Source organism: Aptenodytes patagonicus, chromosome 2 (assembly GCF_965638725.1).
Source record: "Aptenodytes patagonicus chromosome 2, bAptPat1.pri.cur, whole genome shotgun sequence".
In the NCBI taxonomy this organism is placed as follows: Eukaryota; Metazoa; Chordata; class Aves; order Sphenisciformes; family Spheniscidae; genus Aptenodytes; species Aptenodytes patagonicus.
Genome location: NC_134950.1, coordinates 151,825,565 through 151,851,878, shown reverse-complemented (window position 1 = coordinate 151,851,878; position 26,314 = coordinate 151,825,565). Strand labels below are relative to the sequence as shown.

Below are 26,314 nucleotides of genomic sequence, written 5' to 3'. Positions count from 1 at the left end.
CAGAGGACTTGGAGGCGAGTGTGAGGGTGGGAAGCCGGGCACTGGGCAGGTGACGAGAACCACCTTCTTCCCCGGGCAGATGCTCAGCTGGGGTTCGTCTCCAAAGGCCCCTCTCCCCACAGTGAGGGGAGCGAGGGCAACCCCCCTCTTCCCAGCCCTCCCTCGCACCCTCCTCTCCTGCCTCACCCCACGTCCTGCCTCCCGCCCTCCCCCTTAGTCCCCTTTCTCCCTTCCGCGCCGCTCGCCCCCCGCCAAGGCCGTCGGAGGCCGCCCTGAGGGCACCGCCTTCTCCACAGCGGCCGCGCAAGCGCCAGCCGGGAGGGGCATGCGCAGTGGGGCGGCAGGAACCGAAACTCCGCCGGCGTTCCCGCGCCGGCTGCGGGGGCGGGGCGCGGCGGCGCGGTGCGTGGCGGGCGGCGGCTCCCCCGCGGGGGGGGGGGGGGGAAGGGGCGAAGGGGGGCGGGGCCGCGGCGCGCGAGCGGGGCCATTTCAGCGCGCGGCACCGGTGGCCAGGCCGGGATGCGCGCGGCATCCCGCGGCTGCCAGCCCGCCGCCGGCCGCCTGCCCCCTCGCCTGCCCGCGGGGCTGGGGCGCTGACTCGCCCCTTCCTTTCTCTCCTGCCTTCCCTCCCTCCCGCCGCTTCCCCCTCCGCCGCCGGCTGCGCCATGGCGGCCCCCAGCAGCATCGTGCCCGTCATGGCGAGTAAAACCAAGACCAAGAAAAAGCACTTCGTGGCGCAAAAAGTGAAGTTGTTCCGGGCTAGCGACCCGCTGCTCAGCGTCCTCATGTGGGGGGTCAACCACTCGGTAAGCGCCGCGGCTGACCCCGCCGCCCGCCCGCCCCACCGGGGCATCGCTCCCCGGGGGCTGGGGGGGGGGAGGGGGAGCGGCGATGTGGGGCGGCTGCAGGGGACGCAGGCGGGACCGGGGAGGCACGTGCCGCCGGGAGCCGCCCGCCGGTTGTCGCCCTCCGCCCCAGCGGGGCGCTGGGAGCGCGTTACCGAGCGCGGTAAGCGCGGGCGGGGGGCGCCGGGGAAGGCTGCGGTGTCCTGCCGGGGCGGGGGCGATGCGCGGCCGGCTGCCCGGGAGGCGCGGGGCTGCCGCCGGCCGCGGCGTGCCAGGGTGCCTGCGGTCGCCTGTGTCCTATCGATCGGCGGTTCCGCTCGTTAAACAGCGTACGGGTGGTGCCCGTGAAGGGACGGTGGTACGAGCGGAGCCTGAGCCGCTCCGCTCCTGCCGCCACCCGCGAGCGGGCGTTACATAAATGTACTGCGGTTAAAAAAAAAAACACCCAGTTATTAGCGTTTAACTAGTGAAGTTTTTACCGTCTTCCGTGCAGTTTGCTTAAGCGAGTGTCTCTTGACGGTTTTGTGCGCTTGGGGGAGGGGAGGAGGGCCGGGTTTTGATGTGGTAAAGCAGCAGAATTGCAACACTTGCGGAGTGCTATATCACCCTGCGGATGATGGGCTGCTCTGTCTTCAAAAGAGTCCCTGTACCGGGTGCAGTAACGTTGAACTGCTGCTGTTAAGCGTTAAAACTAGGAGCCTGGTAAAGATGTCACATGGTTTGGGCATTATGAGGCTCAAGTCGCAGCTTTACATCTTTAAATAGCTACCATGGCAGGTTAAAAGTGTAGAGCTCAAAGATCACCTAAAATCAGGTATCAGGGCAGTTAAGCCAAAAACTTACTCTCTTCCCTTGATGGTGCAAAGTCTGTACGTCCAAATGTTGGGTTTATGTGGGTTACTTCTTCTTGCTGCGTAAGAGCTTGTAAGAATAACTGTCGGTGCAGTTTGAGATTAGACTACAAATTTTGTAACAGCTTCATGAAACAGGAAAAGCAGTCCATAGTGTTAACTCGGTATTCCTTTTGCGTAGGAAACAAAAGGAATACCGAGTTAACACTATGGACTGCTTTGCCTGTTTCATAGAATTCTATGATTCTGTAGTGTTAACTCGGTATTCCTTTTGTTTCCTACGCACCCAAATCCTGTGAGGCTTTTTCCTTTGTGTACGTTTTGGTAGTTTTTGCCCAAAGCCTGGAGGCTGAGCATCAAGGCTAAGCACTGTTAGATCTGTGTTAAACAGCACAGCGCCTGAAGTGATGGTCTAGAGGGAAATGCTTTAACTGTACTCACCAACATGGTGTGGATGACAGAGGAGAAGCTCTAGTGAGGTTAAATAGTCTGTTAAGATAGCCCTGTGAGTCAGTACGAAATGGTGACAAAGGATTTCAAGTTTTCTGTAGGTCAGTTATAAGCAGTGACATCCTATGTCATGAGCTGATAAGAAACTAGATATTTATCTGCAAAGCAAAAAGATCTCTAACTGTGGAAGTGCACAGAATGCTGTTTGCCAGAATTGGGCTTAAATACACGAGTTTCTTTTGCTCCTTTAGTGACTAGCATTATTGATAGAAAAATTCCCAAATAGGCCTCTTTAATAAAAGAAAGCAAGCTGATAATTACAGGGTGAGAGATGTCTACTGAATGGTAGTGCGCTAGCTATTGGCAGTCTCCCTGGGGAGAGAGAGGGAGAAGATCTCTGACGAGAACAGAGATCTTCCTGTTGCAACAGCTCGTTGCTACATGCGTTCATACTGGAAATACCACTACTTTCGGAGGAAGGACCTCTCCAGTACAAATAACAACGAAGTAAATAGTGACAAACACAACACTGTACATGACTCCTGCAATCAGGTACTGTGGTGTACGTAGCTGTTCCCATTAGCAAATGTAATAAAACAGCACACTGGTTCGTGCAAATAAAACTAAAAATTGTAAACTAAAATCCTTTCATGGGGGGGCTCAAAGAGCAAGCTCAGCAATACAACAGGCTCAGAGAAATGCAGCTTCATCTTCACATGAAGATGATGGTTGTAGGCGTGAGTATCTGCTGTGTGTTCTGCAGATGTCTTCCATTTCTTTACTCGGCTGCAAGGTGTAATCATGAATAATACTTTGGGCCCCATGGAAGCAAAATCCCTCTGAATGAGAGGCACGGGGGGGGGTGTGTGTGTTAATTTGATGTGTTCAAATCTAAACATCTCTTCTTAGCCAAGAATGCAGCACTGAAGTGTTGCAGGCTCCTCTGTTAAATGCTTACCCTGTCAGTTTGTAATGCTTGATGTGGCACTGTCCAGCAAATGAAAATAAGTGTTCAGTGTGGTTGGACTCTGTTATCATAAATAAGAATTTCTCATGGGAGAAAAACAGATTACATGCGAGGATTCATTAAGAACAGGAATTAAGGATCCTTAAGTTTCTTAGCAGAATGAACAGAAATCCATAAGCAAAGGTTAGACTAGGAAATGAGCATACATCATAGTTCATGATAGTAACTAAATAAACTTAGAACATAGTCATCTGAAAAATCATATTTAAGGCTGCTTCCAGCGCGGTGCATATCAATTAACGAGACAATAGCAGTCTCTGAGTCTTACTAACTGTCTTGGGGAATAAGTATGTATTGAAACAGGGCAGCTGAGATGCAGTTCCCACATTTCTGACAGGATGCGGCATATATTGGAAGGAAGCACTTGGTGAAGATAAAAAGGGAAAAGCAGATTTTTCTGCAGGCTTTTTAACTTTTTGATCTTGGGGCAAAAATACCGCTGTACTTGATAGTTGAGTTTTGGAGGATTTTCAGATTTTAAATTGAATGTGTGAAGAAGCTTCAGCTAAGGAAAAAGTTACAAGAACTGTTCTCTTAACTCTCCTGTCCTAGGAGGAAACATGACTCTATAAAGGGAGATCTTGAGCATTGGTGTCACAAAGCACAGGGCTTACAGCAAAGGTGTGACTTTTTAATGGGAAAAAAATCTGCAGGGAGATGTCTGTTACCCAAGGTTCTTACAAATTACTCCCCATCCAAGAAACTGTAAGCAAATCGCTTTGGTGGTCTCAGTTGTTGTTTAGGTAGAAGTAGAGAGATACCTAATGCAAAATTATGCTTGGTAATGCAGTCAAATTCAGTAATAACTTAGAAGAGCATGTGAGGGGAAAACATGTAAACATTACCCAAATATCTTAAGAAGCAGGAAAATAGCGCTCACATTCAGAGCTGTAAATTCATTTCTCGGTATGCTGAAATACGCTGTTGAATGAAACTTTCTGCTAAGTGAAAGGGAAAGCAACTGTGTCCCATTTTGTAGACGAGATTATAATACTGATGACTTGTAGCAGCAAAGACTAATTGTCGGTGTGCTTGGATGTTGCAGGCATCTGCATCATTAAGAGTTGATCTTATCTCAGTCTTTTACACTGTCAAAGATAATCTGGCCGTGCTACTGAAACAAATGCTTAAACTCAGTGGTTAGTATGACTTAAAGCTATATTTTTAGCTAGTTAACATAATTGTAATAATATTTCATTTACAACTGATGTGGTAAATAACGTCCTTATTCTTACCTCCATATTGTCACTGCTGGTGGATTTCCAATAACTGTGGGAAGGAGGAGAGGGAAGGAAGGTGGCATGTAACTTTTTGCCTCATGCTTTTGGAAGTAATTTCTCCCTCCTTGTTTTCTGTGCCAAAAATGAAAGCCAGGCATTCTGTGTTTTCTGCAGTCTATGATGATCGTCCCAGGCACAATGATAGTGAGTCTGCTCTTGCTTGTGTTGGTTGCCTGCTTCTGCTAGAAGCTTGTTAGGAAAGCTGGAAATTTGTAGGTAACTAGGCTTAGGTCCTTCAAAACATATCACCCACAAAGATGGAAGAAAATTAGTAGAAGTGGGGGGGTTTTGTAACTAATTTTGAGGTGAAGACTGGACTGCTGGAGACCTCACCTCCTGTGTCAACCATTAAATTAAATATATTTAGGAGAAGAGAATGAATGCCTAATGAAGTTCTTGAGCATGCTGTACAAGTTTAAAAAAGAACGCAACTAAAACCAAACCACCGCCCCTCCCAGCCCCTGGAATCTGTAATTGCCATCTGTTTCTTGGAGGATTACAAGCTGATCTAAAAATTTAGCAGCGCCTGACTTCTCAGTGGCACTTGCTGCCTAATAAGCAAGTGGAACAATAAGAATACATGGATCAAATTACTTCCCCCCTCCCCCCCCCCCCCCAGCGTATTGCAGAGTACATCAGAAAGAGTGTACTTTCCATGGGTGAAGAATTCAACAGATAATAAACTCCACGACCTCCTTCAACTGCTCACATGAGGCACTGTGAGCCTGATGCTACTGTTGCACTCTCGGCTGTAATCTGTCTCGATCTTTTTAACAAAAGTGGAACAACACCAGGACAGAACAATAAAAGGAGAGAGAGCCATGGGACTCCTCTATCTGTCAGTGGAACTCCTGGATTCATTCACCATTACAGTTAGAAGAGGGGAGGGGAAAAAAAAAAGCATGACAACTAAATACATCTTTCCCGCTCATACATACTAGGATATTTTGGTCATGTTAGGAAAGCTTATGTATCTCTAGAGAAAGCTATAAAATGTCTGTGTTCTCGTCAGTTTTCAGTTTGGGTTTTTTTTAGCTAGCATACTTTTCTTTCCTGTTACAAACTTTTATCCAGACAAATACACAAATAGCTCACTTATTCATGCCTGTCCTTATGTTTTAAGATGGCACTTGAGAGCTTGTTAGGTAAACGTGTACCCTCTCAGTTCGTGGCATAAATCAAGTTTCTTACTATTGACTTACCTAGCCTCTCTCCTAAGAACTTCCTATCCTGAAACATTGTCCATTTAGGAAAATGACACCAAAAAGATCTTATTGAATAGATCATTAGAAAAATGAAGCCTAAAATAATTAAAAGTTAGTTTATGCCCTCTGGAATAAAAACTACTGACTTACGTTTATGATCAGTTTCCTTTAAAGAGAGGGGAAAAATCCACAAAAACAAACCCACAGCAGTGTATCTTCATAAGTTATGGGAGCTGATAACTTCTGGGTCCGTATTTTTAATATACTCTTAAATGATGATGAGACTAGTGAAACCCTGAGGATATGGAACTATAATGTTGACTCATGGCATTGGCTGTCAGCACAACAGGTTGGTTGGAAACTGTCTTGAGATGGGGAGGGCTACTCATCAGTTGTGTTGTCAACTGTGTTGCTAGTATTTGTATTTAATACAGAACATCACTACTGCACTTGTGCTCTAAGTGGCTTTTCAAAATGACTGAGACAAAGTAAAACTAAAGTTACTGATCTTAGAGTTAACTCGATATTCGTAACAGTGAGCTTGGAAAAAAAAAACAATGAACCTTATTAATTGTTTAATGAAAGTGGTGGTAGACTACATAGGAGAAGGCTCTTTCTAAGAAGCAGGAAGAAACAAGGTATTAAAAAGCATTGATTACAGCAGAGCAGATAATAAAGCAATTAAAACTATTTTAAAATAAAGTCAGCTGGGCACTCAGCCTAGATGTTTGTATATAGAAGGAAGTAGAACAGGAAGAGCTATTTGTTGAAAACCTGGTTCTTTTTTGGGTGTCAGGCTCTGTGTACTGCAGAAATTAATTTGATACTGCTTTTGCAACTGAGTGGATGGACTAGTAAAAATACAAACTGTAAATATTTATTATGGTTGGGTTAAAGGTAGTAAACATTCCTGCATGAAATACAAATGGGAGTGATATTTCATGTCCCTCTCTGAACTATGGAAAGGGACACATACAATAGCTTCTATTAGAGATGAGACAGGAAGGGCTATGAAAAGAGCTCTGACACCAGTTTCAAAGCTACTTTCTGTAGTTTATTCCGCCCTACAAGGTAAGGTGCTGCAAAGGCTAGGGGGGTTTTTTGCCTATAGGTTTTTGAAACTGAATTTCATTAACCACAGCGGGGAGGGCTGGACAACGTTCAGCAAAGCAAACAGGCAGTACAAATTTGCTTTGCTGACTCAACTTAGTCATCTTATTTGAGTATCCTGCACCAGATACCTTAAGAAAGAGTCTCTAGGGGATTATTTTCAAATTCTTTGCCCATTTAAGCAGACACTTGCATTATGCCCGTTGGCCAGAGCCTTGTAGGTGTTTGTTTTCTTCCTGTAGTTTCAGGGTGACAAACCTTGTTTAATATAACTGACTCGCCCCATTATGCAGTTCCTGCTGTACAGTCCTGTTTTCTACTCTTCCTTGAAAACATCTTGTGCCGTAGGGTTCCATAGGCTACCTGTACATTATGCAACTTCATGAGAACTTTAGAGTAAGGTGAAACTACCTATTATTTACATATCTTCAGTGTAATCTTGCCAGAGCTAAGTGCTCAGTTAGAGTTGTAGTCATGTTGGCTTACAGATATCTTGACTTGTTGAAAGGTTAGTCATCTTTCTTGTTGAACTATGAGGTTTTAAAGGCTTGAAAGAATGTTCATCTTCATTTTCTCCTGATTTTTAAGTGATTATGACTGCTGTTGTGGGTAATGGACTCCAGTATGAATTCATTATCTTATGTTTACTCCCAAGGCCTATTTCCATGTTTTTCCACTTTTTATACTTGATGCTTACTATTTAGATGTCTAACAAAAGTCCTGATTTCTCTTCCTTATTTTCACTGTTGGTAAAGCACATGTTTGCACTTAGCAAAATAGCTGAAGCAGTCTAAGAAATTGCTGCCTCAGCTATGGGATGGTAATGACAAACCTTGTTAGTTTTCATGGTCTGCATCCCGGTAAGTGGTGAAATGGCTTAGCTTTGAATTGTTGAGATGGTGACTTCTTGCATGTGGTTTGCTGTGTGAACATCTGTCTTGTGATCTTCCTATTGAGCCTGTGCTGATCTATAATAAGTTAATCAGTTTTGTGTTGAGAGATTGCTTAATAAGGGTGTTGTGGAAATTGTTTGAAGTAGCTAAATGCTGTAGTGATGGATGTCACAAACTGAAAAGAAAACATTAGCTTTATCTTCAAAGAGCGGGGTTGAATAGTTTGCAGCAGAAATACCTATGGCCACACACCTTTTAGAGTACTTATTTTTCATCAGACTTGGTGAACAACTACCTTGTGTACTGAGGCAAGGTAATTAGTCTAATCCAGCTCTTTTATGTGCATTTTAAGTTCCCAAGGCAACCTTAATATCCTTAACACAGCTGTGAGCATATGCATGATCCTTCTAGATTGTAAGACAAAACTGAAAAAATCACATTCCCTTATGTGGCATATTAGAAAGCCTGTGGAGCTCCTTGGTGAGGCTGAGACTCTCGGAACCACCTTGCAGCCACCTGAGCTAACTGGTTTAATCTTTCACTTTTCCCAGTCTCCCTCTTGGTGTCTCTGTTATATGCTGTCTCACCTTTCACAACTCTGCTATTCCTGTGTTTGCATTTTATCAGTCGAGTCTCTGCCATTCCAGTCTTCCTGGTTAACAAGTTCAGCCATATCTGTTTTCCTTACCAGTAATTACCCAGCTCCAAAGTAATAATCCAGCAAAAATACCTTTTGAGGAGTTTTTAGATGGACCATAATTCACTGAAGTTTGTCATCCAGCCATGCGAACAGCTGTGCCAGCACAAAGAACAACATGGAGTTGGTGCAAAAGCAGAGAAGATGGGGCAAAATAACTGCTTTGTAAGGAAGTGCCAGTTCATGTTAGCATGAGGTTAGTCAAACCGCAGCCTCCGTAATACCTAAGCCAGCTAAAGCTGGGGCTGCTGGACTTGTTTCCACTCTTCTTCTGGCACTGATCAGATCCTGTGGTGAGTTCATTTGGGGAGATGCTCTAGAGGAAAAACTAATGCAGAAGAGTGAAGAGGGCAGGGTTTTTATACCACAACAGGCCATATCAGGCCATATCCACAAGCATTAGTCCAGCTTAAAAGAGGAGCTGCAAACACTGCAGGGAGAGTGGAGGGAAGAGACTGATGTATGCATACTTTAAAGCAAGTTTTTACAGTTGCTTAGGACAGTTGGAGGGACTCGGGTAGCTCTGGTGTGTATTCCTTGACTGACCAGTAATCTCCTGTCTAGAGCTCAATTTCATATTTGGTAGCCTGGAATTATACTGTTGCCCATAGTAAAAAACACTTGAGTAGAGAACTCTCATTGTGGATTCTGCACTCTCAACATGGAAACCTTTCTCAACTATTTTAACCTTTTGAAATAGTAATATATTTTGTAAGAGACGGAACTGTCTCTGTTGTACCTGTTCGTTTCTGGTCATCTCTTCAGTCTTGGTCTTTGGAACACACTGAACCACCTAACCTCATAATCTGCCTATCCAGGTAGAGAGTAAATGTCTTCAGAAAAGTTGTAATGGCTTCCTAGGGGCTGAAATTTTTGAAGTTGCTTTTAGAGGTAAACACCAATGTTTGGAAGATCTTCTAAACAATAGTAATTCTTGAGAATCCTACCTTAAATCTTCTCTTGTAGGATATCAAGCTCGTGGCTGTAGCAGTCACTGACTTTTTTTTTTTGGAGGAGGAGGGAGAGAGGAAAATACCCAACTTGGTTAGCCTAAGACCAGTCAAAAGAAAGCAGCTTAGTAACAATTTTATTATACTGAACTGAAACTGGGCAATATCTGACTAGCTTGTGGTGCCAAGCCTCAATAATTCTGTTATTAAACTAATAGTTCTGATATCTGTGGCATGTCCTGTTGCAAAGCAGACTTAAAGCTGTTTTGCAGAGTTTTGTTCTGCTTTGTGTTGCCCAGTGATTTGTAGACCCTTGCTAGATCACTTAGGTACCAAAACTATTTTTGGTACAGCAAGTTCTGATGTCGTGGTGTTGGCTGTGTTTCTATTTGTTCAGTGTACTTGTTTTCTCTCTCAGCCATGTAAGCTGTCTGTAGTTAGTATTTATTGATGTTACGGTGTGGCTCACATAGTGCATTAGGTTCTGGGTGATTAGAAAACTTTGTAGTGGAGCTCAGAGAAATACTCTTCAAGTATGTAATTGTCAGGGCCTTTACAGTGTGTAAATCTGATGTATTATGGTTGCCTGAAGCTGAGCAACAATCAGAAGATTGACATAACAAAAGCAAGGTTGCTAATCTCTGAGCTTCCTGCTTCAGTCTTTCTGACTTTTTGATCTGAATCTAGACCCAGTTTTGGGAGACCAAATTGCAAAATACCAGAAATTGAGAAAGCAGTTGAGGGATGGGATATCTATTTTTATTTTAGATTTTGAAGTTATGATACTAATGCTGCTACTTGCTTTTTTCTTTTTTTTTAATAAAGGCCTAATGGTAGACAAGGTTACTTCTGGCTTCTGTGTAATTCTGAGAACAGTGACACAAACGCTTGCATTCAGGGTAATGGTTCTAAAATTTGTGCCTCTTTAATGAGTATCCTATTTTCATGAAGTATTGCATGATTTTCTTTTGCAAATAATGAAAACGATCACTGAAATGCTGTTTGGGTAGATCTCGTCTCTGGAGTTTGTACTTACGTACTAATCAGTTTCTAGGGGGTTTCTGTACCTTTTCCAATCCTGAAAGAAAAATAATGTGATCTCTTCCAGACTTACTCAAACAGCCTGTAAAAAGATATACAACTCCGGTTTTAAAGATGGTATGCAAATTGGTTCTTGATTCATAAAGTAAGTATCTGAAACTGTTTGGTCCAAGTAGTGATAATATTTAAAGGCTTATACTTGAAATAAGATTATTTTTACAGTAAGTCCTTGAAGAGGAAGTACTTATCAACACATTCTGTCTCAGTTGGCTATTCAAAAGAGCTGGTTGTCTTTCTGGGAAAGATAGTAGTCTCAAACAAGCTGACTTCACTGGAAAGCCCATACCCAACCTCCTGCTCCTCAGTCACCACAAACTTGCAGTTGTAGGACTCAGAAATGACTCACTCAAACTGAAATGCAGTGTCAGATGCTTGGTGAGGTGCTGCAGCTCAGCACCACCCTCTTGTGCAGCAGCTTGGGGCTGATGCAAACTAGGGTTTCCCTGCTGCTCTTGACGTTTTTCCCCCCTCTGGTCATAATAAGGGTAGCAGAGGAGGATTGAAGAGAAATTTTCTGGCATAAATATTCTTTTGGGTCTTAAGCAGAGTCGTCAGATTAGTGAGTTTTCAGTCTGACTCATGCTTCACTTGCAATCTGTGATATGTAAACCAGCCTTCTCCTGTGCTTGCACAGTGGACAGGACTAAACAAACAAGAAAAGCTTTCTGGATGTTCCCCCAGCCCACAGAAGACAAGTGGTAAAACTAATTTACAGAAATGAAATCTTAGTGCTTGTTAACAAACACATGTACTTGCTTGCAGGCAAAAAGCACTGCAACCACTGTTTTCAGAACCTCTTGCCCATTTCTATGGATGCAGGGAGTTCCTGATATAGCAATTTCTCCAGCTGTTATTTTGGTCTTCAGCTGATTCAACAATGCTGCTTTCTCTCTCCTACCTACAGCTGCAGGCAGTTGTAGCTGGCTATTTCATTTGAGTGAGCAATGCCCTTCAGACTATGTTGGCTCAGGGATGTTAATACAGTTCAGATGTCTCTGGGCTCACAGAATCCTGCACTCCTTCTCCCTCCTCAGATCATTCTGTTGCAGTACATCAAAGCAAAACAGTATTGAAATCTTGAGCATCTTGAATCTTGCTAGTGCTTTATGCCTTTTTCTTGGTGGGAGTGGGGTGAATTTTTTTCCTTTTCCACCACATCTCCCAATACCACTTGTCAGGGTTTTTTTCCCCACATACAGCAATTATCTGTGGTTGGTAGTGGTGTTTTTAGTTAACTTTTCAAGCTAATTACTCTTCAGACATTTTTGTACTAGCTGAATCTTTCAGAGAAGGTATATTGCAAGTTTTTCCTTGGAAGGTGTCATTTGGTAGGATATCTTTTAATATTTCTATCTTGTTGAGGAAAGCTCCCAGACTTTCATGTTTAAGTCATCAACTTTTTCATTTTCCTGTGAACTACTTCCTAAGGTTTTCTGGTTGAACATGACTTGCTTCACAATTAAAGGCTGAGCACCTAAGAATTTACTGGAAGAGCCTGAAAGCAGTGATTCCTCCTGTGTGATGTGTTGATCACTTGAAAGGTGAAGAAGGTCCATTGGGATGTGAATGGTGCTGACTCTTCTACAGTGGGCTTGTTCTTGCTAACTAATCTAGAGTGATGTGCCTGAGGTTTTGTCCACACCATTATAAATGCCCTTTAAAATGTGGAGACTCTTTCCTGAAAAGCCATGTTTCTAACCATTCTGCAATAGAACGTATTTAATGACTGGTAGTTTGGAGGGCATCCTTGTGCTGCTGAAGTGGCTAAGCAATCCTTATGTTACTTGGCATGTAAAAATGCTCATTTATTTACTTTTCTTAAGAGTTATCAGGGGCAGCAAAACATTCTTGTTTGGCATTGTCACAGGATACTGTACTATTCTTGTGGCAGCATAATGCTGAACAAAAGTTCAGAAATTAACTTTATTAAGAACAGGGGGAGTTGAGGGGTATAGAAATATGGCTAGCTGGCAGATATAATTCAGTCCCTTAAGTAGCTGTTGCTATGTGTGTATGTTTACCTCAAAAGCAAGGCTAAAAGTCATGTTAAAACTACTTTTTTTAAAAACTTGGGATTTAAGGGAGCCTGTGTTACTTCATTTACAAAGTGGAATTAAAATGTGATGGTTTAAATCAATGTATTACTACTTGTAGTTGAGTTGGCCAAGGGCATAGACATCCATGTACTGAGCTGGTGGGCAGTAACACCTTAACCTGAAGTAACCTGCTCGCTTTTATTTATGGTGCCATGGGACCCCTTTCTGAACTGAAGACATGAACCAGGAGATTTGTGTCACACATAAACACGTAACTAATATTTCAGGGTTGCTTGTTCTTCTGTCAAACTTGTATTCTGACCGATACTAACCTCTTGATAAGCAAAAATGAAAGGAACCTGGATGGTCTGTGTCTTGCTGATAGACTCTGACGTATATATAGCCTGTTCCTCAAAAAAGAAAAAAAGGGGGGGGGAGGTTTAAAATGTTCTGTGAACATTGGACTTAGTGGTCAAAGTCTTTGCAAAGAGTTAACTTGGGAGATTAACTCATTTCTGACATGGCAAGCACTGTTTATATTTAAAAAATAAAAAACCTAGGCCTTTCGTTAAAGGAAGAACATAGATTTGGTTGTGTAGAGTTCTCAGATGGAAGTTGTATAGGTACTCATCAAGACAAGTATTTTTACTGCAAAGGCTTCCCTACTTTTCTTCACCTGCTACTGAACACTGACTCAGATAGTGGTGCAAGCTGGCATGGATCACTTGGATGATGAAATTTAATATTATGTTTTCAAGTAGGTAGAAGAAGCAATGGAGGGCTGAGTAAAGCATGATCCTTGAGCTACACGTTCTCCACTACTTACCATTGCTTTCTTAGCTGGCAAGTTTGAGCTCAGAACTGGTTTGTCAGATTCATGCTAGCTATGTTTTGTGCCGTTTTCCCCTTATTTGGTAGACTAAGGAATTGAACCCTAAAATAAGTTTTTCACAGAAGTTGTTGTGTGTCACCTCCCCTTTTCATGTCCATTTCTCCAAAGGTATGTTTAAATCTTGGCAGCTTAACTTGATTGTTCAAATACTTTGAAGAAAGCTTTAAGTATTTTGCATGTGCTGTAGTAAAGAACTTTGTCATCTCAAGAACAGTGATGTTAGTCAGGCAAAATGTGTAAAGAGAAATAATACTTAAACTCTTAGATCATACAGGCAAAGTGAAGAGAGAAGAAACATGCTATTAGAAATGGAAGTCCTTGTTTGACTCTTGGAAAGAAGTGGTGTAGGTAGACTGTTAAGTGAGCTGGGCCTGTAAACAGAAATTTGGAGGGGGGGGGGGAACCCAAACTTATTGTAACTTAACTATCTACTTGTGTAGTTTTAACCATGTTTTTTGGCTCCTAGAAGGTCTGCTCAGGTATTCCATAAATGCCATAGGTAACTTTTGGAGGGCAGGTAGAGATGCTACAGAAGGTGGACTTGATAATCAAGATTCCCTGCTGTAGCTGTCTTCTCCCAGCACTCTCTAGTCTGCATTTTATCTGCGTTGGTATTGAGAAGCTTGCTAGAGGCTGATCAGTATGTAATACCCATGCCCAGAGCATGCAAGTCTTCTGACACAAATCTCCACTAATTTTTCTCCCACTAATTCATATAGTTAAGAAATGCTGATGAGAGCTTTTCCATTTTTCTAACCCTATTTTACTGAACAGAAAAGCAAATCTTGCCTCAAAATGAAATTTGCTATTGCATCTGTTCTGATGCTTCTCTGGGCAATGTTGTTGTACCCACTCTTGTGGGATGTCAGTATTGTATATGAGAGTCATGTCAGTGTGCACTGGGGAAGTGTGTATGTGTATACTGGTATAACCAGGAAGTTGACCTGGCACATGATTAAAAAAAACAAACCAAAATTCTGGAGAGAATGGGGCTTTAAGTATCATGACCCCTCCTCAGGCCAGAAGTCTCTAAACTAAGAGTATAAAATAGCAATATTCACAAGCAACACGAGTTTGAAGAGCAAGACATGCTTTGCCTATATGGGTTTGTATGTTACTTCGGCTGGGCTCTGACATGCAGCTCTGCTGAGGAATGCAAATACTCAGCTTTCCAGATACTACGGAGTATATCTGAAGCTTTGCTCCGATGCACCACGTTTTTTCCATACCAGATTAAAATATGGGCTAATAGTTGTCTGGGTAGTCATGTTTTTCCCCCTCATGATGTGCTTGATGTGCCAAATGTTTTAAATATAATTCTGTGGGTTGTAACCATAAAGGATACTTAGTTTATGAAAATGATCTCTTGCTTGTTGAAATGTATTTAGTCCAGGAATGCTAAACCTTGTTATAGTATTGTGGTTGACGGAGTTGTGCCATACAGAAATCTCTCTACAATTTGTGCCAAATTTTTTAATCACTCTTTTAAAAACATGCATCTGTCTGACAAAACTAACTTCCAGTTAGTTTTAGCCAAGCTTTCAGATATATCTAATGGCTTAGAGCTTGAGGTACAGTGGACAAAAGCGTCCAGTCCCGCCTTCTGCATTTGATGTTGTTTGGGATCGTTTTGCCATAATGGCTCTTCCAAACTGAGGCTTCAGAGACTATTTTTTCAACAAGCCTGACAAACCAGGAATGAAAATGGTCAGCTTTTAGACTCCTTGAACATAAAATAGTGTGCAGTGAGTCACAGCACTACCACTGCATAACTGAGGGGAGCTTGCAATTTTTTAATATTTTAATTTTTTTTTAAATACACTAGTCAAAAGATTGCTATTTTTGAATTTTACTGTATCTTCCAGGACAGAACAGTTGATTTTCTGCCTGATTAACCTATCACTTTGTGAAATGCTTTCTAAAGCTGTGAGATCCTGTACATTTATATATATTTGCTTAAGTAATACAAGGAGGAAAGTGTTCTGGAGAATGTGACAGGGGCTTCTGGTGGAGTTGGCAGGATTCACTGTTACACTGGCTACCTGTTTCACAGCTCCCTCTGCGAGCAGACAGCTTTGCAGCTACCTTGGAAAGGCATGTTAAATGAAACAGTGATAGAAATGCAGTCAAACAAATCCAGCCTTGAGCTCTACTCTGAACCTAGTCATGCTGGCCCAGGTTATGGGCAGTGAAATCCGCTCTTAAAATTGTACAAGGTGACTGATCAGATAGAGGTGCTTATCATGTGGGTGTCTAAAGTTTTGGAAAGATAATTGCCACCAAAAATTTGAATGAAACAAAAAATAGTGTAAGATTGCTTCAAGGCTGAGTTAAGCTAACAATCAATGGAAACTCTCCACAACATAGTTAATCATCTTTAACTATCCAGGCCATAACTGCAGAATAGTTGCATTGCTTTATTGGAAGTATAAAATATTTCCTGTGTGAATATAAACATCTTTTACATAAGTGACATTTTCCTTGTCACTTAGCTCCAACACTATGAAACTGAAGGCATTTAATCTTGTTAACCTTCCATGGTGATTTACTAATGAACTATTTCAATTATTTATTAGCTCTTTCTTATTTTTTTTCTCCTCCAAGGGGTACTTAAGGTCAGGAAGTATGAAATAACTAACCTGAAGCCAGTAAAGCTGCAGTGTAGTGACTTCACTCCTAAAGATTTCCAGAGATCTAAAGCTGACATTGCACCTTCCCTCTCCATCTGGAAGGGGAAGAGGGTGTATCCTAGGACAGAGGGGAATTTTGTTTGGGGGTTTACATGTTTTTGGGACAGGGCCATGGTTCTCTGATTTCTGGCTGATTTGTAAAGTAAAGGCATGGCCTCATTGTCAGAGTGAGCAAATGTGTTGGAACGGCAGCGCAAAAGGATGGTCCTGCTTAAAACCTCGCCTTCCCGCGGGTATGGGAGAGCCGCTCTGCCAGCAGTGCGAGTGCAGCTGTGTGGTCAGCCAGGTCAGCTGCATGTCCCACCGAAAACTCAATTCTGTCTGGAGGCAGGGAGGGAAGAGCAGAGATAGGACAGGGGTGGGATGTGAGTTGCTTTCGTTTAAAATAACAAGCAAAATGACTTGGTTCTCCTCGTGGCCTTTTTAAGCACTGGTAGGAGCAGCTAGTGGGCAAGACAGCATGTTGGGAGTTGGGCTGTGTGATTCCTTGCTGCAGAGGGAAGGCTAAGCCTCAGTCTAAGCCAGCTGTGAACCAGATCCTGGGCTGTAGTGGTTTCTCTCCCTGTATAGACACTAGTGACTTTGAAACTTGGAAAGTGTTAATTCTGGTGATGATCGAGGGGAGGAGTGATAGAAGAAAAAGTGAAATCTCTTGAGGTCAGCTGCTTCTTAAAGTTTCTACTAGTATAGGCTTTACCAACAGACTTATCCTAATAAATTGGTTTATTCTTGAGCTTGTTGTCCTCCAGCAACAGACACCAAATTCTGTCTGATTGGATCTCTTCTAATTAGCTTCACTCCTCTTAACACTTAATCAATATTGCACTTTCTACGTCATGAAAAGAAGCAGTAAAATCTGATGACTGATATTGCCAGTTTAAATACCAGTCTTTTAGTGGAAATGTTTTTCATACTTCTTTGCAGTAAATTCTAGCCAACTAAAGTGTAAAGGAAATTAAGGTGTAGTCTCTGTATGGGATTTTGTGTAAAAAAAAAAAAAAAAATATTTGGAATACAGATAATCCATATCCATGGTAGCTTTTGGGGATCTTGGAAATGCTTCTGTTTGTTCCAATGGGAGACACTGACACCAAGTCTATTGCTGAACCTAAAAATGAATGTATTAGACTTAATCTATCTTAGTATTTTGTCTTTAATGCTGTGGGTTTTGCAGTAAGTGGTAAAGAAACCTCAGCAAACTGTTCTCCTGCATCTTTGTCAAGAAATTAGAAAATTATTCTACTTTTTTTTCAATTAGTCCTCTGAGACTCCTTCCTGGCATGATGTGAGACTATGGGAAGTCGTCTTTACAGAAAAGAGATTATATCCTTTTTTTCCAGGCTTAGGGTCTCTTCCCTTCTATTTTTGAATGTGCATCACTTACACCTCTGTGGCTGTGTCGCTTTCCAGTCTAGGGTTGTGTCTTAGTAAATCTTTCCCTGAGGGACAATTTATGCTTACTCTGAATAACAATTTGACAGATAGGTAATGCTATATTAGCTTGTTTGCATCTACATGTCTTTAGGCAATCTGACTATATGCTCCCAGTAGGAGTCTTGGAAGGGATAACTTTAACTTGTGGTTCAGTTTCGTATGTTCCTTCACTTTTACCTCCTTTCAGCAGCAGGAGTTGTTGGTCTTGGTCTTACTCTTCCCTTCCTTTTTTCACTGTCCTCAGTATTGTACCCTTGGCCAAGCTGTTTAACTTACCGGTTCAGCAGGAAAAATATCTTTTTAGGGAGGAGAAGATATTTTTAGGAAATTAAATAATTACTTTCTGGTGGGATCTGACAAGTACCAGAGCCAGTGCAAAGGGGTAGGCAGAAATGCCTGGTGGGGTGCCGGGAGTAGCTGGGCAATGAGTCTGTCCCCCTCATGATGGGAGCAAGCTGTTGGGTTTAGTGTTTTGCATCCCTTCAGCCTCATTCTTTTCAGTTTTAACTTCACTTATATTGGGTACACTTGTAAACTCTCACAGCAGTACTACTCTATAGCTGTCTTGAGCAAGCAGGTATAATATTTACGTGGGCAAAAAATGTAAGAGGACTCTACTTGAAATGACATACATTTTTCTGTGCAGCTACAGTGCACTGCCATGTCTTCTATATGGTACATCTAGTAGTTAACTGGCTTACTAAAAAAAACCCCTTCTCTTCTGTATCTTCTGCTGTCCAACACACCATTTTAATTTGTCTTTGTTCAGAGACTGACATAAGTCTCTTCTCTCCGCCACACCAATAAAAGACATGCTTCAAATTCAAGTGGTTTCTCCCCTGAGTGACCTATTTGTCTCTTCTTATGTGGTCTTTCTACTAAACTGTGTCCCATCAGTACAAATTGCAGCAGATCAGCAGCACTACCTGTGGTATAAGGTAAAGGGATAGATAACTCTGATCAAGCCCTTCTGAACTGTGTCTGTGGCTTTAATAAAAGGAGGCTCAGTTTCTACTGCTTAATTTATGCTGGCTCTAGTATTTGTCTGATCATCCAGTAAATCAATTCAGCTTGCTAAAAGACCAGAGACTAATCTGGCAAAAAGTCTGTTTTGGGCTTTTGTTTTGTTCTTGGTTTTGCTGGGTTCATAGGCTGAACTGTCTTGCTTTCCGATCGAAGGGGTTGGTAGAGAGGGGAAGAGGAGGCGAGACTGTTCCCACTTGCCAAGTGGCAAACCATGTAATTCAGCTCAGCTGTGAAGCAAAAGGCTGGAAACCCACAGCTTGAGCTGATCTAACTGCTGGCTACTGGTGGGGTCGGTCTCCACCAGCTGAGCTCAACAAAAGGCCTATCAAATGACAGAGATGTAGAAATGCTGGATCCAACTGTCAAGCTGGCTTAGACAGCCACAGAGCTACAGCCAGAGAAGATGAGCAAAATTAACACTGTAGTGCTGCATTATGTTGTACAGTAAAGTCTTCTGTGTTTGAAGCAGTTATTCTGACAATGAGTATTTCCACTTTCTTATGCTGTTAGGCTCCCATACATCAAACCTGATATCTGGCAGTACTTACGTACGAATGTGCTTTCAAGACCAGATTCTAGGGTATGCATGAGTTACGATGCATCCACTTTGTGCAAATATTCTAGCTCTTAATTTTCTTTAATGATGGCAGGTCTCAGTGTAGGCTTGAGGAGTCGGCAGAGTTGAGTTGACTCCACACAGGACATGGGCATCAAACACTTCCAGAGTATTCTGGACCTGTTTCTGAACCAGAGTGTTTTGGTTAATTTTTTTCTGCTTTCCTTTCTGCAATTGTTTCTATAAGAGTTGTTTCAGTCATGGCTATCTACCTTTTTTTTCATAATGTGAATGTTCCCTGATACCTTAGATCAATAAAATACTATCATCTGAAGATCTCCAGAGAGAATTGTAACTGCATGCATGTGCAAATGTTCTTGGGTGTTGTAACACTCCCCAGCTTCCTTGGGATGTGGCTAAACTAGCTTATCTCATTTTGATATTATATCATAAAGACTTTTAGTTATTGTGATTGGTTTTAACACTTCCTCCTCCTTTCAGCATTTTCTACACAATGCTGTTGTAAGAGCTATTAGTGCATGTCACGACTCCAATGAGCAGTAGACTTGAATGAGGTTTTTGAACAAGAATTTTGATGCTTGGCTCTAGCATACTTGTAGATAGCACTGGTAAATGATAAAATTTTCTTTTTATCTCCAGAGGTTAAATTTCATACTTGAATTCAAATCTTGGATGCTGCTGTAGTTTGTTTGTGTTAGGTGTCACTAGTGTCTTGCTTTCCTATGGTTCAAGAAGCCTGGAAATGTAAGGGTTAATAGCAGCTTTGCAAAAGGTACCAAACATATTTGAAATTTAGGTGACATTAAGTATGTCTGACTGTGTATGTCTGTAAAATGCAAATGTATTGGTGGTGAGGCAGACAGCTACTTTTTATATGTGCAACAAAAGAAAATTGTAAATACTGTACCAAAAGTGGAGAATGGCATATTTGAATACCTCCTTGTAATTTCAGGGGACTTAAAACATAATCAGTGGTCTTGGCAGATGGCCAAGGGCACAGGCAGCTTCTGGAACTCTTCCAGCTGCTAATGGAGTGTGGATTCTGATTAAATTTAACTGTGGCCGCTGAGTCTTGGTCTGCATGTTTCTGTATGTGTTAAAATGTATGTTTTTCTAACTATTAATATTTCATTTTAAAATCTAATTTAATACTCAAAGGCAGCTCTAGAGTACCCTCATGACATGGATCTCTCCTATGTTAAGCACAGTAAAGACTGAAACACCAGTGTTACGTGAGTGAGAGGATGCAGTCCACTACATCACGTTTTCTAGGGCTCTACTATAAAAACTAGCTGTTCTAAAAGCTTTAAAATATTTTTGTGTTGGCAGCCTCAAATCCTCCCAAGAAACACTGCTGTATTAGTTATATGAAGTCTGTTCTATTGTTGACATAACTAACTGTTTAAAAAAAAAATCTAATATAGCAGAATTGTGGCGTGGTAGATGGGGCCTTTGACAAGACTTCAGACTTGCAGTTTGGACACAAGCCCGCTGGATCAGTTGCCTGCTCATCCATTTTACTGCAGCTGAAATGGTTGCAAAGAAAAGGAATGCTAGGGCGATCCCTCATACTTCAAGATATGTCAGCGTAGGGAAGAATATATTAAAGCAAGGAGGTAGGATGAGGTTATTCTTTTAATTTGGAAGAAACAGGGAATTTCTCAAGCTTCAGACCCCAAAGAATAAATACATAAGAATTGCTAGGCTAAAGTCAAAGACAAGTTTAGTTTTGCAAGTGCATTTGTGTTAAAATACTTACAAATGCTTTTTACTTTGATAGCACAAGTAGTTTGGGAGAAGGGGAAAGTAGATTACTGTAGCATTTGTATGAGTGCTACAGTGCATACAGTGTATGATCCTACAGAGTAGGTGGCTATATATTGGATTAGTTCAGCTCTCTACATAGAAGTACATTAGGATTTTTCTTTTGTATTACGGGTTTGTCAAGTCAAAGAGTCAATCTAATTGAATTCAGGAGCAATAAAAGGTAAGGTAATACTTTCTCTGGAGAACATCTTAGACAATTGATGCAAAAACATAACTGCATGACTGTCTACAAAAATGAATGGCTATGCCTCAGTAAACTTCTTGTAAAGAATTGTTGATGAGAAGCCTTCAAATAAGGCTGTTATCTGTAAGAAATAGAAGTTACCCATCTGAATGATTTGAGAAACTCTTTAGGTACTTGGTTCTTGCTTAGGTGTTTTTTGTTCCCAATTATTAATATAGCATTTTACAATACAGTGATGTAACTGTAGTGATGTCATATAGATAAGTTTCAGTGTCTTTGAACTGCCCTTGTCATTCCTTCAGTATTGTTAAATTCCACAATAAAATTTGCAATGTTTTAGTGTGCTATTACATATGCTATGTTATAAAGGTCTGTGAATTTTAAATAATGACTTTTTATTTATGAAAAAATGATGGGTTGGATTCATTGCTGCATTTCTCTCTCCAGTCTTACTTTTGGTCCTTACATTGTTTCCCAGTTAGCTTGCAAATAAGCGGACGTGAACAGGCAGAGTCTACTTATGTGTAGCCAGGCTTCTAAGTTCCTGCTAAACTTCACGGTGTTTCTGTTGAGACTCCAGCAATATTTACCACATATCTTTAAGCAAGACTCCTGTGTCTTTGCTATGCATTTTTTTATGCCGAAGACATGAACAAAGACTGTATAGTGAGGAGAGGCTATTGTGTGCAGAATAGTACCTTGACTTTTACAGAAATGGGAATGTGTATTGTGCAGAGGGAGCTAGAAAAACTAAATCATCTTGAGACTAGGGCAATTAAAACTAAGGCTAAAGCTAAGGGAGGTAAAACTAGGGAGCTATGTTCTGTCCCTCACTGAAAAAAACATAAGGTTAAGTGACTTGCTAGTTATCATGATGTGGTGAGCACTAGATACATTTGTTTCAGTGTGTTTTAAAGCCAGTGTTCTAGTCTGAAGAAATACTGAATACGTGAAAGTCAAGAGTGAATGTTAGTTGCATGTTAAATATGCCAAGTACTAAAATCTTATTTTAAACACTGAGGTTTTGGGGGAAGACTAAAGAAATAAAGATCAGATATATTTTTAGTATTTCTGAACCTCCATTGTGCCTTGCGGGTAAATCAAGGTCCTTCCTTCACACTCTGGAACTACAGGGTAAACTGTTTTGAAATGCATTAGCCTCATTCTAAGCATCATTATTCTAGACAGTGATGAGAAAACTAATTCTATAGCTAATGCAAATTTAATGTTGTGGTGTAAATTATAGGTATTCATATCTCTTGTATAAGAAGTGATGCACAGTCTGCAGCCTGTGGGTCGGAAAACAAACAAAATTAAGACTGCATGACACTGTTCAAGTCTTTCTAGTTCCTGTAGACTTTAACTGTTGTTGTTCAGCACAAGTTGTGTTATACTTTGAATGTAACTTTATACTTTTTCTTATGTAAAGGCCTTCTACACATAAGATGATAGTTACTTGCACATGCATTATAGTGCCATGATATACATGAACTAACTCCTGAAACAGAGTGAAAGAACAGTTATTCTTGTATTAATTAGTTGTATTAATTTTTTTCGAGAAGTGTTTCACCTACCTGTCAAATCAGAACTGACCATTTTAAAGCTGTCATGATGTGTCAGGTCCCTGAGTGGATAACACAAAGCACTCCTCTGTGGAGCTAGCGTTGTGAAGGAGCAGCAAGTGTGCATTTAGGATCACTTAATGCTTCTTAAGTACAGTTTCCTAATGTGCATCTGATAATTGTTTAAGGTGTGTGTGTTTTCTTCTTTGTTTTTAAATCCTGGATTTAACTCCTGTTTTGCAAACATAACTTGGAGAGTCTTCCCCTCTCCCCCCATTAGAGCACTAACCTAAAAATAGAGGGTTTTGCTTCTCCAAGATAGTGATCGCTTCAGCTTGTGGAGCATCTTCTGTTCTTGCATGTTCCGCCTTCAGAATTACCTGTGAAGGGATATTCTCCAGTGCATGTATAGTCCAGTACCCTTTGGAAAACCATTAGCTTGCATGAAGGAGGCCACTTGGCTTGTTCCACTCCTTCCCCTCACAAAAAGCACCAAAAAGAACAGTATCATGCCCAGCTCCCAGTCTGGCTTCTGCTTTTCCTTATGATATAAATCACTGGGGGAGGGAAATACCAACTTATTTACGGTGGTAGCTGGAGGAAGCAAGCTTGATAGAGAAATACCTCTAATGTGTGGGTATTTTCAGCTTCCTCTGTGTATTATGCTTTATAAAGGTTGTTTAAGTTGCCTTCTGTCTGATCAGAGCATTTGCGTTTTAAAGGACACTTACTGCAACTATTTCCTTACTGATGCAAGGTGAAGCTGAGCACAGAAAATACACGAAAGGAAGATGATATTCTGCAGCAAGTGGCCTAATGTCTGTAGTGTGCTCATGTGGATCTGGCTGTTCTTACTCAAAATTGTATAAACTTAAGCATAAATGATAAATGCAACAAATTAGTGTATGTTTTCCTATACTTATAGAAGTGAGTTCTTCAGGTTTTTTTAGTAATTTCTGAAAATCCATTCTCTTCAATCTCCCACCTTTTAGCAACTATTGGAGAAGACATGTTTTATCAAAAAATAAAGTACTCGAGTTTATAATTAAGTTTGGAGTATGTGGCTTCCTTCTGTTTGGGAAGATAGGAAGGGAACCTTTAAAAAGCAAACAAGAAAAAAAAAAACTTTAGCCACAACATTCTCTTAGCTGTTGCAGTTGGTTTCCTCATGCACTAAGTAATTCCTGGCCTTATGAGTGTTCTATCAGGGTTGGAGGTTTTTCTTCTGTGCTGGGATCTGTAGGTCTTTGCAGTCATTTCACTTGTGAGAATGCTGGCATATATAGTTGCATTGAAATAAACACTGTATTATGTATGTCAGGCTTCTGCTTGATGAGTTGAAATAGCTACTGTGACCCCAAAAGACTTACCGAAAATAGATTGTATTTTTTTCCTTGCTGTGATGTGTGGAGCATGCAGACAAAAGTAATATTTGCTTGATAAGGCATCTTAAATAAGACTGTTTATAAACAGAGAACTCTTTACAAGGACTACACTGGAAAAATGAAATATTGAGCTATGCTCTTCTCCCCAGTATAGCTGTAAAGCTCTTTGCATTGTATAAGTTGTCCCAGCTAGCATATGGCAGTACCACTTATATCCATGACACTTACTGCCTGTTACTCACATCCAGTTACTCAATGCATGTATCTGACCAAAATGAAAACATCAAGTAACTCACATATCATCAGTTTTAGTCATAAAATGGCTTCATACTGTTTACTTAAATTACTGATTTATGCAATATATCTGCTGATAAATTTGAAGCAGTTAAGAGTAATCCATTTTAAGTGTTGTTAGCGAAAATTCCTGAGGTGCATGAGGGCCCTAACTGCAAAATTGTGTATCTGGGACAATACATATGAAAGGATCAGGCTAAAGATGAGCAGTTACTATTTCCTTTAGGAAATGCTTCAGCTCACAGTCTGTATAAATCTGATCTGCAGACTTAAATATGGAAAATGTCTGCTGAAAATGGTCTTAAGTCTGCTCCCTCTTGGACTTCTCATCTGTTTAAACCGAGACCCTGACTCCCTTGATATTTTTTTTTTTTAGACCAGTTGCTTGCTGTTGTACAATGCTGAGACTGAGTCTTCTCTGCTCGAGGCTTGGCTAATGAATGCATGGCTGCAAAACGAAGAGCAGTGCTGCCCTTCTAGGGTCTGTGGCACCCTGGTCAATAATAGGGATGCTGGTAGGAAGCCTTATGTTGGAAGGAAGATGAGATTCTCATACTGGCAGAGAGATGATCTGGGTCTCAGGAGTTGCAGAGTGTTGGGCACAAGTGGTTTGACAGCAGTGCTTGATTATCAGCCAGTAATTAATGTAAGCAGTTCACCTCAGCTTGAGTTGCTGTGCACTGACTGCTTCTAGTGCAAGCTATTAGTTTAGCACTAGCTCTGGTATCTTCATGCTGTGTTGCAGCCTCTGGGGCTTTTTTGTTTGTCTGTGGTGCGTGTTGTTTGGTTTGATTTTATGTTAGTGCTCAGACATAGCAGTTACTCAAAAGGATGATGGAGGTATTTTTCATGCCTTCATTTGAGAAGTTTGAAAAGAACAGTTCTGTTCATCTGCTTTTGACTGCTATACTCAGAAATCTTTTACCTCTGTATTTTAAAGCTTTTCTGATTATGAAAGAACTTCTCCAAAAGGTGAAAAGCAAGAAAGCAAGAGCTTGGCTGCCCCCCTACCCCCCCCCCCCACTTTCCATACATGAAACTTTGTACACAAGGATAATTCCTCAATACCATTGCCCCTTTCTAGGCTCTGCTCTTGCTGTACTTTTACTGAGTAGCTTGACTTTGGCTTCCTCCAAAGCTGCATCTTTAATGAACAGAGAGGAAAATAGGTAGCTTGATCACTTGCCTAGGGAGTAACCTATTTGATTAAAAGAGGAATAGGTCAGACTTTCAGTTAGTGCAACAACCTGTGTGTTTATGAACTGTTGACTTATCTATATTCGCTTCCAGCTGAATCCTTTCTATTCCCCTACAAAAGGATTCCATCTTCCCCTTGTCCCTAAACTCCTGTACTGCTCTAGATTTTGGAGTCACAAGTAGTTGAAATGAAAGTACGAGCTAGTGCTTCTGTATCTTATCCCACAACTGTAAATTCATCAATATTTGAAAGCAGACATGTATTTAGCCCATCTGCAAAGAACTTTTTAGACTAAATGCGATAGCATCGAGATAATGCTAATGCTTGTAACTAATCATAACAAATGCATTCTTTTGTCCTGTCATCTCTTTGAAAACATGTTTCCTAGATCAATCTTCTTTTCCTGTATAAACCCTTTTGAAGGCTTTTAAACCTAACCTTGATTTACTATGTGTGCCATGTATGATCGATGTAAAGACACTGTCTCTCTGTTCGGAGTGGTTCACAAGTAACAAACTACTGCCATGCACTTGTTTCCTGTAATAGTCTGGGTTTGTAAACAAAATAAAGTGTTCTTGTTTGTGAGTGTGTAGTTTGTCAATATTCCACATGAACCCTGTCTACAAGGATAGTCAATCAGTTTGAATTTATTGACTTTCAATGAACGCTCTACAGTCTGGATGATAAAGTTGTGGGGGTTTGGGGGGTTTTGATTTGATTGGCTTTTGGTTGTTTTGGGTTTTTTAATTCACATATAAATTACTCATGTGGAAACTGGATTTATTCCAGTGCTGGTATCT

The 26,314-nt window shown here is 41.2% G+C and overlaps 1 protein-coding gene across 3 annotated transcripts in view; it reads left to right on the top strand.

Moving 5' to 3' along the window:
- The first annotated feature begins 512 nt into the window (after positions 1-512).
- Positions 513-26,314, top strand: part of PIP4K2A (phosphatidylinositol-5-phosphate 4-kinase type 2 alpha) — a 120,158-nt gene continuing 94,356 nt past the window's right edge. For 2 of the 3 annotated variants that reach the window (XM_076331683.1, XM_076331684.1), the window contains exon 1: positions 513-806. In XM_076331683.1, the coding sequence (XP_076187798.1) occupies positions 666-806 (141 nt within the window). In that variant the 5' untranslated portion in view covers positions 513-665. The remainder of the gene's footprint in view (positions 807-26,314) is intronic. The other variant, XM_076331682.1, reaches the window with a different exon arrangement.